This window comes from Rhinatrema bivittatum, chromosome 8, assembly GCF_901001135.1.
Source record: "Rhinatrema bivittatum chromosome 8, aRhiBiv1.1, whole genome shotgun sequence".
NCBI lineage: Eukaryota > Metazoa > Chordata > Amphibia > Gymnophiona > Rhinatrematidae > Rhinatrema > Rhinatrema bivittatum.
The window spans coordinates 217,843,214-217,860,721 of record NC_042622.1 but is presented as its reverse complement, the minus strand read 5'-3'; the positions used below and the strand labels follow the sequence as shown (position 1 = coordinate 217,860,721).

Sequence of the window (17,508 nt, the reverse complement as noted above, 5' to 3'; positions counted from 1 at the left end):
GGCAGGCTGTGGTTCTTTGCAAACCAGTGGCTCAGTGTAACCTCAGATCAGGGAGTTCTAGCCATCATTTGCCAGGGGTACCAATTAAACCTATTGGGTGTCTTGCCAAACTGCTCTCCGTGCTTGTCTTGGGAGCCAGTAGTGCAACAGGAGATGCTACAAATAGAGTTCTCCTTCCTCTTAATGGCCAGAGCAGTTGAGCTCTTACCACCAGGGCAAAGAGGGCAGGGATTCTACTCCAGGTACTTATTGATTCCAAAGAGAAGTGGATGACTCTGTACCATCCTAGAACGAAGGGCCTTGAACAAGTTTTTCTAAGAAAAGTTCAAGATATTTTCCCTGGGCAACTTGATCCCCCCCCCCCCCCCCCCCTCTTGCAAAAAAGGGGACTGGCTATGCTCCCTCGACTTAAAGGATGCATACACCCATATCGAGATCTTCCCTGGTCACAGGAAGTATCTTTGATTTGTGGTGGGAAAACAGCACTTTCAATACCCAGTGTTGCTGTTTGGGCTCATGTCCACCCCACGAGTCTTCTCAGAATGCCTAGCCATGGTGGCAGTGCACCTCTGCAGGCTGGGAGTGCATATTTTCCCGTATCTGGACAATTGGCTGGTCAAGAGCATGTCTCAGGCAGGTGCCATCTGGTCCATGCGCTTGACCATTTGGGTGTGGAGTCATTAGGGTTCTATCTCACCTACCCAAAGACCCATCTTAGTCTGTCACCTCAATTGGACTTCATCGGAGCCCTGCTAGATATGGCTTAAGCCAAGGCCTTTGTGCCATGCCAGAAGACCATCACTCTGGTGACCATTGCGACATAAGTGCAACAGAGCCAATGGGTATCAGCCTGGCACATGTTCAGGATGTTGGATCATACGGCCACACCAGACCATGTTACTCCCTTGGTACGATAACACATGCGCAGAGCCCAGTGGACCCTGAGGTCACAGTGGCACCAGGCCACTCGGAACCTCCAGGATTGCATCCGACACCCCATCTCTCTGGGACTCTTTATCCTGGTGGTGGGTACTCTCCAATCTGGAAAGGGGGGTTTCCTTTTTGAGTCTCCCTACTCAAATTGTTCTAACCATGGATGCATCTACCATGGAGCTTTGATCTGCTCAGGAACGTTATTGTCAAATCAACTTCCTGGTGCTTTGGGCGATCAGGTACAATCTATGGGCTTTCAGATATCTGATGTCCAACAAAATTGTCCTGATTTAGACAGACAACTAAGTAGCCATGGTTTGTTGTCAAACAAGGAAGCACAGGGTCTTACTTCCTGTGTCAGGAAGCAGTCCATATCTGGTCCTGGGCCCTGGCACACGGGATGGTGCTCAGGGCCATGTATCTGGCCAGAATGGAGAATGGGCTGGTGGACAGGCTTTGCTGAACCTTCAGACTCTACAAGTCATCTCTGGAACAGGGGGTAGCAAATCAGATTTTCCATCTCTGGGGGAGCCCAGATGTAGATCTGTTTGTCTCTCCCTGTTCCCTTCAACTGAAAAATGCCTCGTTTTTGCTCACTGTCCAGGTCAGATGGCAAACCAGCCTTGGACGCCCTTGCCTGTCACCAGGCCAGGTGTCTTCTGTATGTGTGTCCTCCTATTCCCTTAGTGGCAAAGACACTCTTGAAGCTTTGCAAGGACAGAGGGACTATGATTCTCATAGACCCTCATTGGCCAAGACAGGTCTGGTTTCCACTCCTTCGGGAGGTGTCCATCCGGAGACAGATCAGTCTGGGGACTTTCCCAGATCTCATCACGAAGATCAGGGTAGGCTGCAGTATCCTAACCTCCAGGCCCTGTCGCTCATAGCCTGGCTGTTGAGAGGTTAATCCTGCAGCCACTTGATCTTTCTATGGATGTGTCTCAGGTCCTTGTGGCTTCCAGAAAGCTTTCCACTAGAAAGTCAAATAGACTGATGTGGATGAGGTCTTTTGTGTGGTGTGAACAGAAGGCCCTAGATCCATCCTGCCCCACCCAAAAACTGCTTGAATAAGTTCTACACCTTTTGGAGACTGGTGTAAAAACCAACTCCTTCAGAGTTCATCTTAGTACAATTGGCGCATATTACAATGGTGTAGATGGTATGCCCATCTCTGTATATCCTATAGTTGTACGCTTCATGCGGGGCTTGCTTCAGTTGAAGCGTCCCCTAAGGCCTCCTGCTGTGTCTTGGGACCTTAACGTGGTATTGGCTCAGCCAATGAAAGCTTCTTTTGAGCCGCTGCACACATGTGACTTGAAGTACCTGACTTTGGAAGGTCATGTTTTTGGTAGCAGTCATTTCGGCATGTAGGGTCAGCAAGCTCTGGGCCTTAGCGACTTATCCACCTTTATACTAAATTCTTTCACAACAGGGTGATCTTTCGTATCCACCCTAAATTCCTGCTTAAGTTGGTGACGGATTTCCATCTTAACCAGTCAGTCGTCCTACCAATTTTCTTTCCTAGGCCCCATTCGCACCAAGGCGAACGAGCACTGCACAGTTTGGACTGCAAGCGAGCCTTAGCCTTCTATCTGGAGTGGACTGAAACCCAGAGATGCCCATCCAACTTTTTATTTCTTTTGATAGGAATAGGTTGGGTGCTGCTGTTGTCAAACATATACTATCCAGTTGGCTAGCAGATTGCATCGCCTTCATTTATGCCCAGGCAGGACTGCATCTTGGAGTTCATGTCAAGGCTCATTCTGTCAGAGCCATGGCAATGTCGGTGGCCCACTTGCAAGCAGCTCCCTTGGAAGAGATCTGCAAAGCTGTGATGTGGTGGTCTCTCTAAACATTCACATCACATTACTGTCTGGATAGGGATGGCTGACGCGACAGGTAGGTTCGGCCAGTCTGTCCTCAGGAACTTGTTCAAGGTGTAGAACCCAACTTTCCCAACCTAGGACCTGTTGTTTGGGTTCAGGCTGTCTCCCCCTCTGTTACCAACAGCACCGGTGGTATTGTGCCCATTGGCACCTGGTTGGGTGTCTGTTGGTCCCCTTTCTGTTGGGAAGCAGCCTGTAGCTAGGGTTTGTCTGTGTGAGGACTACCATCCTGCTTGTCCTCAGAAAGCAAAGTTGCTTACTTGTAACAGATGTTCTGCAAGGACAGTAGGATGTTAGTCCTCATGAAACCTGCCCATCACCCCGCGGAGTTGGGTTTCTCCTATTTTTTGTTTTATCTTTATCGTAATTCAGTGTTATGAGTCTGAAGAGGGACCCCATGTGGACACATGGTATAGGGCATGCTGGGCATGCTCAGTGTGCCTAGTCAAAGTTTCTAGAAACTTTGATATGTTTTCTGCATTGGGCTCCATCTGATGTCACCCATGTTTTGAGGACTAACATCCTGCTGTCCTCGGAGAACACCTGTTACAGATAAGCAAGTCTGCTTTAATTTCAGCATTGGGAAACTGTAAAAACAGAGTAGCAAAAATGACCATGTGAAAGATTGCATAGTTAAATAGATGAGGTTTAGTGAGGGAGCTCCCTATTTCTTTTTGATAAAGACTTCATTTGCCTGGTGATTTCCTGCAGTATACTGTGTTCCCAACAGATGTATCCATTTTTGCTTTGCAGAGTCCAAGAGCAAGATGTCAGATTCGGCAGTAAAAGAAGAGCTGACTTATCGCAATGCACTGCGGATAGCAATGAACATTTTGAATCGGGACACCCCACCAGACATGAACTCCTCAGAGCAAATTGTGCGGATACCTGCCAAGGGGACAAAGCGTAACACAGATCAGAAGAGCCAGTTGTGTTCACACACGTCGGCCCTGCAGGACAGTGAACTACCAGAATCTGAACCAGAGGAGGAAAAAAAGAAAAGGAGGTCATCCAGACTGGCAGCCTGTCAAACAGAAACCCAAGCAGCGGATCACATTTTGGTAAAGAGAAAAGTTAAAACCAACAGAAAACTAGCAAAATCTCTGAAATCCAATGCAGCTTGTCTTCCAGCACTATGCAAGGTAAGATCCATGATGGAAGAAAGGCTGCCCTCAGCATCTGTCACACAGGAAAGAATTGGTAGCAAAAAGCTTCAGGATTGTTGCAGTGCAGCACGCTTTCCCGAACCATCCCTTGGGTGCATAGCACAGAATATGATGGAGGAGAAAGTGCCAGTCTCTGAATTCTGTTATACTGCCACATCAACTCCTGCCAGGGAAAGATCTGGCAGGTGCCCACCTGAGAAGCTATTGGATTTTTTCCCAGGAAATGCATCTGTGGAGTTAGCCTGTGACTTGCGGTCAGCAAACAGCGTCAGGGCATGGTCCTGTAAAAAAGACTTTGCTGTGGTTAATAAGTCAGCAGCATCCGAATGTGTTAATTGTGTTGAAACAGAAGAAAGTTTGGTCAGGTTACAAGACAGAAAACCAGAGAGATGCCAGAAGGGTCTGAAGCTTTTTGCCTCTGACTATCATGAGAACACCAGTATATCATCTCTTGAGCCACACAGTGAGAGTGATATGGAGGGGAAAAGCTACTCCAGGAATATAGCAAGAAAGCACCAGCTACCAGACTTTGAAGAGATGGGAGGTAAAGCTGGACACTAGGACCCTGCATATTCATAATAGGATGAGAGGCATGGAAGTTGCCTCAGTGTGAATTCATTTAAAAAAAAAAGGCTTTAAAGTTCCGTTATGCAGTTATTTGGGGATTTTTACTTTTTAAATTTAAATCCATGTGATTATTCTCTGGAGATCAGCTGGGTTCTTTTAATATCCCCATTTGAATCGCGAGAGAAGCATAGATCATTTTTTCAGAATTTCATTTCCAGTTTCACTTCTAGAGCCTGGGCTGCAGAGCCTGAAGTTCTTGGAGGAAAAACAAACTCACTTTGCTCTTTGACCATGGCACAACACTTGTTTAAAATAAGGGCCCATAGGTGGTTGGTTTTAGAAGCTGCATCATCCTTTAACACGTATCTGGAAAACTGCTTAAGTGGTGGTTTGGTCTGGAGGCATGATGATTTTCATTCCCTGTACGTACCCAGATCAGCCCAGACTCCTGGATTTTGCCTCCCTTCTAGCAGATGGAGACAGTTTTACTAACGCTGCCATAGAACCTAGTGTGCCACCTGCAGTCCCTCAGTATTTCTGTCTCCAGTAGATGGATGTGCAAAACCAGCAGTCTGTACTTAGTTTAAAAAAAAAAAAGATAAATTGCTGATTCCTCCCAGGAGGTTTGTAGGTCCTGGTGTGGCCATCCCTCCTAGTTTTGAGGTGGACAAGCAGGGAGTTGGGGACCCTTAGTTTGCTCGGTCCTTAGTCACTGGAGGTCGAAAGCTGGTGGACCCAGCTCCCTCTCCTCCAGAAGGGACAGTGGAGCATGCTGCCACTCTTCAGTGTAGGGAAGGCTTCCTAAGAACATAAGAACTTGCCATGCTGGGTCAGACCAAGGGTCCATCAAGCCCAGCATCCTGTTTCCAACAGAGGCCAAACCAGGCAATTACCCAAACACTAAGAGGATCCCATGCTACTGATGCAATTAATAGCAGTGGCTATTCCCTAAGTAAACTTGATTAATAGCCATTAATGGACTTCTCCTCCAAGAACTTATCCAAGCCTTTTTTGAACCCAGCTATGCTAGCTGCTCTAACCATATCCTCTGGCAACAAATTCTAGAGCTTCATTGTGCGTGAGTGAAAAAGAATTTTCTCCGATTAGTCTTAAATGTGCCACTTGCTAACTTCATGGAATGCCCCCTAGTCCTTCTATTATTCGAAAGTGTAAATAACTAATTCTTTGGTTGTTTAAGTTTAAAAAAAGAGGAACTTTCAGGTGAGAGAGAGACTCTGCGACCTGCTGACAGTGCCAGGCTGACGCCAGTCGGGGTGGGCTCTGCTTCTAGAATTTTCCCTCGGGCGAGGGCCTCCCGCAGTCGGGCAGTTCAAAGGCATGCTGCACAGCAGCAAATGCGCTGAGTGTAGGTACTCTCAAGGGCGGCTCTCGCGAAACGACCTCTGTTTTCGCTGCCTCCCGGACGGAGAGGGCAGTTCAGGATTGTTTGCTGGGGGGGTGTCTGAGCAGCAACGTGGGTCTTGGAGGCTCTTGCTGGCACCACGGGAAGAGTTGGACGTATTCCCAGGCAGTGCAGGAGCGGTGGTCATATTGGCCACATTCATAACTGCTACAGCGGCTGTGGGGTGTAGGGGGCTTTCCTTCCTCCACTGTCCCCAGCCAATCTGAGCCCCGTGCAGCCCTGGGGAGCCGGGGGAACTAGGCGGGGGTGGAAGATGACCTCCTGGGAGAGGATTCAATTAGGTCTTCCTTGTTTCCAACAGATTTTGTGCTTTTAATGCGCAAGGCTTATCTGGCCCGAAAAGCCACGAGGCGGCAGGGGCCCAAGCTGGAGGCTTCCTCTGGGCTACACCCCAAAAAGAAATCCACAACCACAGGGAGGCTGGGGGCTACTAGGGTTTGGTGAGCTTTTGGGGAACCCTCGCAGAGCATCATGGTGGACGATCTGTCTGAGGAATCAGATATTGGCGTTCTGGTGCATTCGGATCCTCCCCACGTGGCTCCTTCCCTGGGGGGAGGGGCAGGGAGAAGGCCCACCTATGGACAGGGATGATTGCAAGGTGGTGCGTCTCTTCCATAGGGAAGAGTTGGGACCCCTGAACCCCTATGTTTTGGTGGAACTACGAATAAAGATTCCAGAAGAAGTCTGATCAGGAGGATGTGGACCTGGTCAAGGCTGGCTTACAGGGTCCAGTGAAGGCTTTTCCTTTTCATAAGTCTGTCAAGACGTTGGTGGTCAGGGAGTGGGATGCTCTGGGAGTCCAGCCTGAAGGTTGGCCGGGCAATAGATAAATTATATCCCTTATCCGAGGACATGCTGGAACTTTTGAAAGTCCCGAAGGTGGATGCCTCAGTGTCAGCTGTGACTAAGACGACGACTGTTCTGGTGGTTGGTGCGGCGGCTTTAAAGGATCTGCAGGATAGGAAGCTTGGATTCCATTTGAAGAAGATCTTTGAGGTGTCAGCACTCGGCATACAGGCTGGGGTGTGCAGCAGTTTCGTGCTTTGACCTGGGCTGCATTGGGTGCAGCAGCTGCAGTCTGATAAGTCTCTGTGCTCCCAGAAGGCGAAGCAGTCTGAGTGGTTGGAAGCTGTGGTAGCCTATGGCGCTGATGTGCTGTATGACCTCATCAGGACGTCCTCTAGGGCTGTGATGAGGGCGGTCTCAGCGAGGAGGCTACTTTGGTTAAGGAATTGGTCTGCAGATGCTTCATCCAAGTCTCAGGAGCATTACCTTTTAAGGGAAAGCTGCTTTTTGGAGGAGCTGATAAAGCATCTGGGAGACAAGGTTCACAAGTTATCTGAAGACAGGCCTAAAGGGGCGAAGAATTCTTCTGGACTCTTTAGGTTCCAAGGGAACAGGAATAGCAGTGGGCTATGAACCAGGAGACCAGGGTTCGAGTCCCGGTGTTGCTCCTTGTGACCTTGGGCAAGTCACTTTACCCTCCATTGCCTCAGGTACAAAACTTAGACTGTAAACCGATGTGAGATCTCTGATTGAATGTCGGTATATAAAAATAATAAATAAGGTGGGGCAATCCCTGCATGGACTTACTGGCAACTCAGCAAAATGCCAAGGCGGCCTGCTTCTTCAGTTGTAGAAGAGAGCACAGAGAAGAGGGAGTCAACGCTTTGGTTCTTCCTTGGCCGAGGGATGTTCTGCTGTATGTGTTTCTGCCGTGGCCACAGGTGGGCAAGATATTGCGGTGCGTGGAGGTCCACCCAGGAGATGTGGCTCTGGAGTGGCCTCAGAGGCTTTGGTTTGCAGACCTAGTTAATCCTAGCGATAGGCGGCTCGTTGAGGCTCATTCATCTCCCGAACCTTCTGCATCAAGGTCCCATATTTTTGGATCAGGCAGCTCACTTCTGTCTCATGGCTTGGCTTTAGAGGAAAAGCTTAAGGGATGTTATTTATACTCTTTTTTTTTTTTTTTTTTTTTTTTTTTTTGCAAGCTAGGAAGTCTTCCACCTCCTTAGCGTATGTGAGGGTCTGGAAGGTGTTTGAGGATTGGTCCACGGAGCAAGGTGGTGTTCCTATGCAAGCTTCCGTAGCATGCCATACTGGGTCAGATCAAGGGTCCATCAAGCCCAGCATCCTGTTTCCAACAGTGGCCAATCCAGGCCACAAGAACCTGGCAAGTACCCAAACACTAAGAAGATCCCATGCTACTGTTGCTAGTAATAGCAGTGGCTATTTTCTAAGTCAGCTTAATTAATAGCAGGTAATGGACTTCTCCTCCAAGAACTTATCCAATCCTTTTATAAACACAGGCTACACTGCTTGTTGCAGGCATTAGTAGCATGGAATCTATTTAATATTTGGGTACTTGCCAGGTACCTGTGATTTGGATTGGCCACTGTTGGAAACAGGATGTCGAGCTTGCTGGACCTTTGGTCTGACACAGTATGGCATGTTCTTGTATTCCAAGGGAAAGATGCATGTACTTTCCCTTTTGAAAATTAAGGGAAAAATTACCCACAGATCTGCACCTTTCTTTTTTTTTTTTCTCTTTTTTCCGGTGGATACTTTTTTTTTTTTCTTTCAGAAACAATGCACCTAGTTTTGAAAATTCTAAACTAGGTGCGGTGCATTCCCTCCATACCCCTGGGAACACCATGGCTGAATGTAGCTAAAAGTCCATGCATTGCGGAACAACATGCTTGTTTCAAAAAGCCCTTTTTTATGTGGGTAAATGGCTTTGGAAAATTGCCTTCTGTGTTCATTTACGTTAATATTTTGTAACTTCTCCATATTGAAAACTAGACATGTTTTAATACAAAATAGTCTTGATATTGAAATTATTTTTGTCATCTGTGATGCAGGTTCATAATTTTATTTTAAACTTCATTACTAATTGGATGAAACTTATAGAATATAATAAAGGGGGAAAACCGTGCATTGATAAGATATAGGGCTTGATTCAGTAAGCGTTTTCCCCATAGACACAGTGGAAGGGGGGAAAAAATCCTTAGTGAATCAGGCCTATGTTGAGTGGGTGAAACCTTGTCTGTAACGTAAAGCAGTGCTTCGTATAACTCATTTGGGCCAGGCAATATATCTTATCATTTTTTTTTTTTTTATATAAAGATCTCAGCAACCTCCTGAATTTCCAGTTTCCTAGTGTGTAGCCAGATTGACTCAGAACCAATGGGTTATGTGCTCCCCTGCTAGCAGATGGAGACAGTCTGGTTTCAAAGCTGACGTCACCCTAGATACACCCCTGCAGTGACCTCAGCCATTCAGTATCTGTCTCCTAACAGATATAGATGCGCTATCCCCACACCAGCAGCGGTGTTTAGCGGGAATGCAGCACTAGTTTGAAGAAGAAATTTAAACTTATCTCTAAATTGGGAGAAAGATCGAGCCCCGCTCTCCTGCAGTGATACCTAAGGGTTCCTCCTCCAATTGAGAATTCCTGAGGTCCTCTCTGAGATCCCTCAGAGGTGAGCCTTGGTCTGGTAGCCAGTTTCCGGCGTGGACTTTGCTGCTGAAGCAGTTGAAAGGCAGCGGGTGCAGGAAGCCAAGGACGGCGGTGACAGCCAAAGCCTTCTCGCCCCGCAGCTGGAGACCATTTCTGTACTCAGCTGGTAAGTGCTGAGCCCAGGTAAGTAGCGAAGGGCTTCTCCTGTTAAGAGATTTGGAGGGGATTCAGTAAGTCTTTCCTCCGGTCTCCTTGCTCGGCGTTCCTTACCGACATCGATCCTGTTGGGGCAAGGGAAGGGGGTTTCTGAGCAGGTTGAGTGGCCCCCCGATGGGCTAAGCCTTGCTTCAGGCTAGATGGGCACTCCATGCAGCTAGCCATGGCGGCGTCATCTTGTGCATGGTTTGGTGCAACGCCATTGTCTGTTGGTGCAGGCTGGCCCTTTGCCTAACGAGCACATAACCGCGCACACAATTGGTCACTTAGATTTACACGCACCGAGGCGGGTCTGTGTGTGCTCGAGGCACTAGCCGGCTGAATGCACAAGCTACAGAGTATTATGGCCCTGGCAGCAAAAAAGCTCAAGCGTCATTCCCTTTGTGCTGCCAGCCATATTAGGGCTGCACAGTCTGACCTGGAATCCTTCCTGTGTCAGCACTGCGAGGAGGCCTGGACTCTCAGAAGTTTTCCGACTCCAGCCCCTCCCAGTTGGAGGATAGGTCAGCCACGACCTTATCTGGTAGCACCCTGGACCTGAACAATTCCGGGGCTGCGTCCTCCCCAGGAAATGGCAATTCAGCGGCCCCTACCCCGGTTCCTCCTGGGCTAAATGTGGACCTGGCGGTCTTTTCTTGGCTGGAATTCTTTCAGGACCTACAAGCCTTTGTTCAGGCACAGTCGGCTACTGCCCCTGCCTGGGCCGAGCCCCAGCTGGGAAGGCCTCACCCAGCCCTATCAGCATGCCTCGCCTCGCCTCACCAAAGGTATCCCTGACAGGGACCCAGACACCACGGATGACGAATGGGATGCGGGATGGAGGACGGGGAAATCCCTCCAGGCCTGAAACCATACTGGACCATGCTTCAATTTTTCCACAGAGATGAATTACAAGCCCTAATTTCCCAGATCCTGAAGACTCTGGGAGTTCTGGGCACGGACCTTATGTCGGAACCAAAGAAGAACCCCTTCCTGATGTGTCTACGGAAAGCCTCTCGCTTTTTCCCGATGCTGGAAGCCATCCAGGAGTTGACGGACGTGGAATGGGACGCCCCGGAAGCAAGTTTTAAAGGAGATTGGGCCTTGAAGGCCTTGTACTCTCTGGTCCCAATGGTCAACACCTGCGTTTCTCGAAAGTGGACACCCTGGTCTGCGCTGTCTCGAAGCGAACTACTATCCCAATAGAAGGAGGAGCGGCCTTGAAGGATGCTCACAACAAGTGGTTGGAATCCATCCTTAAGCCTTTGACAAAACAGTGATGAACTGCAGATCATTTCCTGTTGTGCGTTGGTGGCTCATTCGTGTCTGCTTCTCAAGAGAGAGGTAGATAGCTCAGGGCGCATACCAGAGAGGTGATTGAGCCCTCCGCGGCCTTCCTAGTGGATGCAAGCTCTGACCTAGTGTGTACCTCGGCCAGAGGAGTTGCCTCAATGGTGGCCAGACAATGGCTAAGGTTGTGAAATTGGTCAGTGGACACAACCTCTAAGGTGAACCTCACGAAGATGCCGTTTAAGGGATCCCTCCTATTCGGAAGCGAATTGGAGAAGCTAGCCAGTAAGCGGGATGAATCTCCAGTGCCTCAGCTACAGGAAGAGAAGAAAGAGAAGTCGCAGAGCCCGTCACCCGTGAGGGGTTGGGCCAGGGGTTCCCAGTACTTCCGGCCCTACAGAAACTCCTCATTTCAGATATCTTGGTCCTTGGAAAGGTCTCAGTCCTTTCAGAACAGACAACCAAAAAGAGGAACAGGTTTGGGTTCTGTTGTAATGTGTGTTTTGGTGGATCCTTGGGTGCTGTGGAGATGACCACGCCCACGGGGAGGAACACCGTGAGGAGCCACAGCACTGGGCTAGACTCGTACAACACAAACACACAGGAAGATTCTTTATTTAGACAGCTTGATGATAGCCAGCAGGTGGCAGTAGTGAGGCAGTCAGTAGTTGCAGTCTCAGGGACCCTCGGCAGAGGGAGCCCTTCTCTCCTAGATGACATCAGGAGGTTCCGCAGCAGGTCTCCCAGTGAGGAGATACTGTGGATGAGATAGACTGAGAGTTAGAGTACTCACTAGGTGTTGCTGTTGATATGCAATTCCACCAGGTATGAAGTAGATAGTACAGGCAGGGAGAGCAGGCCCTCGAGGAGCGAGTACCTGTTCCCTGCAAGGCACCTGAAATAAAGCATAGGGCCCCCGAGGAGCGGGTACCCAGGTTAGCAATAACCCTGAAGGGCAGAGAGAGAGCTTCCTGTGGCAGCATGGAAGCGGCAGAGTAGTGTAGACAGGAACTGATTTGAGTCCTTGCTAACTCGGGGAGCTAGCAAATGAGTGAAGGTAATATACCCGGATGGTGTGACGTCAGCATGAGGGAACGCCCTCGAAGTTCGCGCCAAGGGTGGGTACAAAGACATGGGTTGCGCGCGTGCTCCCTAGTAGGTACCTGGGAGGAGCAATGGCGGGAGGGCTGCACCATAGCTGTTCCGGGGATGCCAGAGAGGTCGGCTTGTAGACGTGGCAGTAGCCATCTTGCCCAGGTAAGCGGGAGGAGCCGAGAATAAGGTGGGGCAAGCAGGGTGAAGCCGTCGAAGACCAGACGCAACATGTTCAGGTTTAATCCGAACTTCCCAATGAAGTTTGGCCGACCCATCCACGAGACGAGGAGATAGAGAGCAGACTATCCCTCTTCTCAACCCACTGCTCATAGATCATGTGGGACAAATGGGTACTAGACATCATATAAGAAGGATACGCTCTGGAATATCACAGCATCCCTCTGGACAGGTTCAGGATGTCACCCTGCCACTCCCAGCACAAAAATTGGCAATAGAATCAACGCTAAGGCTCCTCAGTCTGAGGGCTATAATCCCGGTACATTCACCCCAAGTAAATACAGGGCATTATTCCATCTATTTCATCATACCCAAGAAAGAGGTTTCATTCCGACCCATCCTGTATCTCAAGAGCGTCAACAGTCATCGGCGGATAATTCACTTCTGCATGGAAACTCTTTGCTCCATAATGGCTGTGCAACTGGGAGAGTTCTTAACCTCCCTGGACCTCTCGGAGGCCTACCTTCGTATTCCAATCGTCAAGACCACCAGCGTTTCCTATGCTTTGTGGTACTGGGCTGCCATTACCAGTTCCAGGCATTGCCCTTCAACCTGGCAACTGCCCCCCAGGACATTCTCCAAAATTATGGTGGTTGTGGTGGTGGTAATGAGGAAAGAAGGGATCCTGGTGCGCCCTTACTTGGGCGACTGATCTGGGCGAAGTTGTTGGAAGAGAGCCTCCAGGTGACCAGCAGGATCAGGTCCCTCCTACAGGAACTCGGGTCGTGGACATGGACAAGAGCAGCCTCAAGCCCTCCCAGCCCTTAGAGTACCTGGGAGTCTGGTTTGAAACCAAGAAGGACAAGGTTTTTCTCCCTTCCTTCCTCCCTCCCTCGAGGAGAAGGAAACTGATGTACAAAGTGCCTCTGTTGACGAACACAATGTGCCCCAGGGTGTGGAACTATCTCCAGGTCCTCTGCCTCATGGCGTTAACCCTGGAAGTAGTACCGTGGGCGAGGGGATACATGCGGCATCTCCAACGCTCCCTGTTGTCATGTTGGAACCCACTGTCTCAAGACCACTTAATTCGTCTCCAATTACCGATGGAAGTATGTTCTCTGCTCCAGTGGTGGCTACAGGAAGTTCACCTAAGTAAGGGTGTAAGCCTGTCCTCACGATGGACACGAGCCTCCAAGGGTGGGGAGCTCACTGTCAAGAATTAACAACCTAGGGGCAATGGACTGAGGAAGAGGCGTGCTGGAACATAAACCGCCTGGAAGCGCGAGCAGTCAGATTAGCATGCATGTAGTTCAGCTATAGGCTCCAAGGACAGGCAATCTGCGTAATGTTGGACAACGCAACAACGGTAGCCTATATCAACTGCCAGGGAGGAACCAAAAGCCACCAAGTGTCTCTGAAAATAGATCTCCTCCTTATAGAGTGGGTGGAGTTAAACCTACAAGGGATTTCGGCCTCCCACATCGCGGGAAAAGACAATGTCAGAGCAGGGAGAGCCTGGATCCAGGGGAATGGACGTTGTTGATCAGAGCCTTCCAACTCCTAGTAGATCGATGGGGCCCCCATCCATTGATGTACTGTGACGTCCCCTGATTCTTCAGTTGCAGACAAGATCAGCACTCCCAAAGGATCGACGCCCTCATCCAGACCTGGCCAGAGGAGGACTTATTTTATGCCTTCCCTCCATGGCTTCTACTGGGCAAGATCGAACACCACAGAGGATTAGTCCTTCTGGTGGCCCTGGATTGGCCCAGACACCCATGGAATGCAGACATGCGGAGGCTTCTCGAGGAGAGTCCCCTTTGTCTCCGCCCGCACAGGGACCTTCTCCAGCAAGGTCCAGTTCTTCACAAGGACCCAACTCTATTCTGTCTTACGGTCTGGCCCTTGAGAGGGTTCACCTGACGAAGTGTGGATATTCGGAGATCTTAATCGCTGCCTTGCTCCATACGCAGACGTTCTCAACATCTCTGGCGTACGTACAGATCTGGAGAATATTTGAGGCCTGGTGAGAGGAATGCGGGTTGCCTCCGAATGGCCAAGATCCCCATGATTCTGGAATTTTTATATGATGGTCTGAGCCAAAGGATTGTCCCTCAAACTCCTTGAAGGTCCAGGTGGCGGCCCTCTCCTGCTTCAGGACCGAGGTGAATGGAACCCGCCTTTCGACTCATCCGGACTTGGCCCGTTTCCTAACAGGGGTTAAACACCTCCGACCACCCTTAAAGTAGCCGGTCCCCCTATGGAGCCTCAATCTAATATTGGACTCCTAGCAGGGCCTTTATTTATTTTTATTTAAAATCTTTTCTATACCGTCGCTAAGTTATATACCATCGCAACGGTTTACATGTAGGCACAAATTTAATGTAGGTAAAAGTGTACTATAGTACATTCTAACAGGTGCCGTCAAAGGTTCGGTTACAATAAATCATTAGGCAAAATAATTTTTAGAGAAGTGGGTCATGACCGAGTGTACTGAAAGTACTTTTACGGGTAATTTATCATACATAGTGTTATCAATATGCTAGTTGTGATGTGGGGTTCATAGACTACTCTGCTGTATCATCCTAAGGTACTGTGTGTTGGTGCTTATCTGCTTTTTCCTGAGTAATTTCTATTCTCCCGTCTCCTTGTAAAATGCCTGTTTAAAAAGCCATGTTTTTAAACTTTTCTTAAATGCCTTGAGATCACTTTGTAATCTGATCTCTGGAGGCATTGTGTTCCAAATTGTGGGTCCTGCTAATGATAAGGCCCTTTCCCTCACTTGGGTTAGTCTTGCTGCGCAGTCTTGTCACTACGCCTGTTAACACTAAAGACTGTATTCTTGGTGGCAATGAGCTCAGCTCGTTGCATCTCTGAACTCCAGGAACAGTAAAGCTTCGCACTGTCCCCGGATAGAAACAAGGACATGGAAGTCTACCGCCTCCTATGGCATTTAAACATTGGTAGACTTTTAGTGTGGTATCTGGAACGTTGAGAACCAGTACGCAAGGCAGACCGCTTGTTTGTTCTTCACGGGGGGTGGGGGAAGAAAACAAGACAAAGCGGCTTCGCGAGCTACCATAGCTCGCTGGATCAAGGAAGTGATCACGGGAGCTTATGTAGAGGCAGGGAAGCCTTTACCCCCTTCAGGTTAAAGCTCATTCCACTATGGCCCAGACAGTGTCCTAGGCGTAAGCTAAGCTACTGTCTCCTGACGACATCTGTCGAGCAGCGACGTGGTCCTCCTTGCACACCTCCTCTAAGTTCTATTGCCTGGAAGTCCAGGCCCGAGAGAACGCAGCCTTTGCGAGGGCAGTGCTAACCGGACCACGGGCAGCCTCCTGGGAGTAGCTTTTGTACATCCCCTTGGTCCTGAGTCCATCTGGCTGCACGCTAGGAAATGGAGAAATTACTTGCCTGATAATTTTGTTTTCCTTAGTGTAGACAGATGGACTCAGCATCCCACCCGTGACTGCCCAGGCGAGGGCGTCATGTGGTTATGGGTAAGCCGTCGCCGTATCCCTAGTCCAGGGCATCTGTAGTATTGCTGGGATCCAACGCTTATGTTTGGTTGAGTACAGTTGCGGTCTCTAGTTTTTGAAGCAAGTTACAAAGTTGTATCCAATTCTAATCAAGTTTTTCATTAGTATGTCCATAGTGGCTTTTGAAGAGAATACTGAATGGCAGAGGTCACTGCAGGGGGTGTATCTAGAGTGAGGTCAGCTTTGAAACCTGACTCCTTCTCCATCTGTTAACAAGGGAGCACATAACCCATTGGTCCTGAGTTCATCTGTCTACACTAAGGAAAATGAAATTATCAGGTAAGTAATTTCTCCAGTCAAATGCAGAGATGCTGGGTGGGTGGGGTTTTTTTTGCCTTTTTATAAATATATGGAACACTAATGTACTACAGTAATAGCAAGAAATAGAATCACAGGGACGCAATAATATACAGCATGAAGCTTTACCACAGCAGGAAAAGTGGTGTAAAAAAAAAATGATCAGGATAAGTGGAAACTGGCATGATGGCGTTCTCCTCTTTCAAGTGGCTTCAGTTTCGTCCCAAAAAAATGCGTTGAAAGGATAAAAATTTCATAGGTTTGGTAGTCCTCTTAAGCATGCTCAGCTTTTAAATGTAAAGAAAGTAGGTGTTTTGGGTTTTTTTTCCTCCCCTTTTGGGAGTATAATTTTGTCCTGTAATAGGCCATATAGATATAACTTCCCCTTTACAAAGTAACTTAGATGATGGCAGAAAGACCAACTAACCCATCCAGTCTGCCCAGCTTTTCCCAGCTGCCAGCCATAGTGTGACTATCTTTTTTAGGATATTTCTCCTTATCCAGGAAAGTATTTGCTGTCTTTGAGCACACAGCTGTCTAGTAATATATTTCAAGGTGGCTTAGTTTAATTAGAAGACATTTTTTGAATATTTGCTGAATTTTATAGGCGGGATCAATCCTCTTGTCTCAAAAGCTCCCAACTAGACATCTTAAAAGCAACATAAAAACTTACACAGCAGATAAGACTATCATGAGCATTTCCCTTTTAAGGCCCATGGTAAGTTTTGGTGCTGAACTTTTGTTTTTTAACCAAGATGAATGCATTTAAGTATTGCTGAAGAAAATAAACTCTTACTTCATTGACAGAATTCCTGTCCTCTGATCTATCCATGGAGTTTAGCATGACAGAAACTCCGCCTTGTAGCAGCACCTGGGTGGATGAGGATAAGGAGGAAGATGAGGAGCTTCCCAGTGTTCTTCTGCAGCAAGGTGTGGAGAAGGAAATAAGTTTGTGTTTGTGCGTCCGTCCCTCAGTCACAGGTTTGGGCAGAAGTTTAACTTGTGTAGAACAATACAGTCTCCATTACTGAAATCATGTTGGACAACCTTTGTGCTGAAGTACTGAATCTGCCAATTCTTCTAAGAGGGTCTGTGATTGATTTGTGAGGGGAAAAAGTGAATCAGCTTCTATAATTTTACATGCAAGTTGTATCCTAGTTGATGCTTTTATTTTTATTTTTCCTCAGAGCCATTGTCTGTAGAAACTGGGACACTGGTGTGGTGCAAGTTCCAGAAGTACCCCTACTGGCCAGCTGTGGTAAGAATAGCAGCTTCTGTCTACTTTGAAGTCTTGTATTCAACAAAGCATAGTGCTCCTTTGTTGCTAAATATGTCTAATGCAGTACTTCTCAATCTTCTTCATTTGGTCTTCACTTGGCTACACATGAGGAAATCTTAGGATCCAGCTCAAAATATCAGCGTCGATGCAGTACCTTCAGTGCTATGTCAGATCTCCCTGGTCCTATCCCTGGTAGCA

At 48.3% G+C, this 17,508-nt stretch overlaps 1 protein-coding gene across 3 annotated transcripts in view; it reads left to right on the top strand.

Moving 5' to 3' along the window:
• PWWP3A (PWWP domain containing 3A, DNA repair factor) overlaps positions 1-17,508 on the top strand; it is a 102,098-nt gene that overhangs the window by 16,208 nt on the left and 68,382 nt on the right. For all 3 annotated transcript variants that reach the window (XM_029613229.1, XM_029613228.1, XM_029613230.1), the window contains exons 5-7: positions 3,573-4,529; positions 16,839-16,961; positions 17,219-17,289. In XM_029613229.1, coding sequence (XP_029469089.1) covers positions 3,573-4,529; positions 16,839-16,961; positions 17,219-17,289 — 1,151 coding nt within the window. The remainder of the gene's footprint in view (positions 1-3,572; positions 4,530-16,838; positions 16,962-17,218; positions 17,290-17,508) is intronic.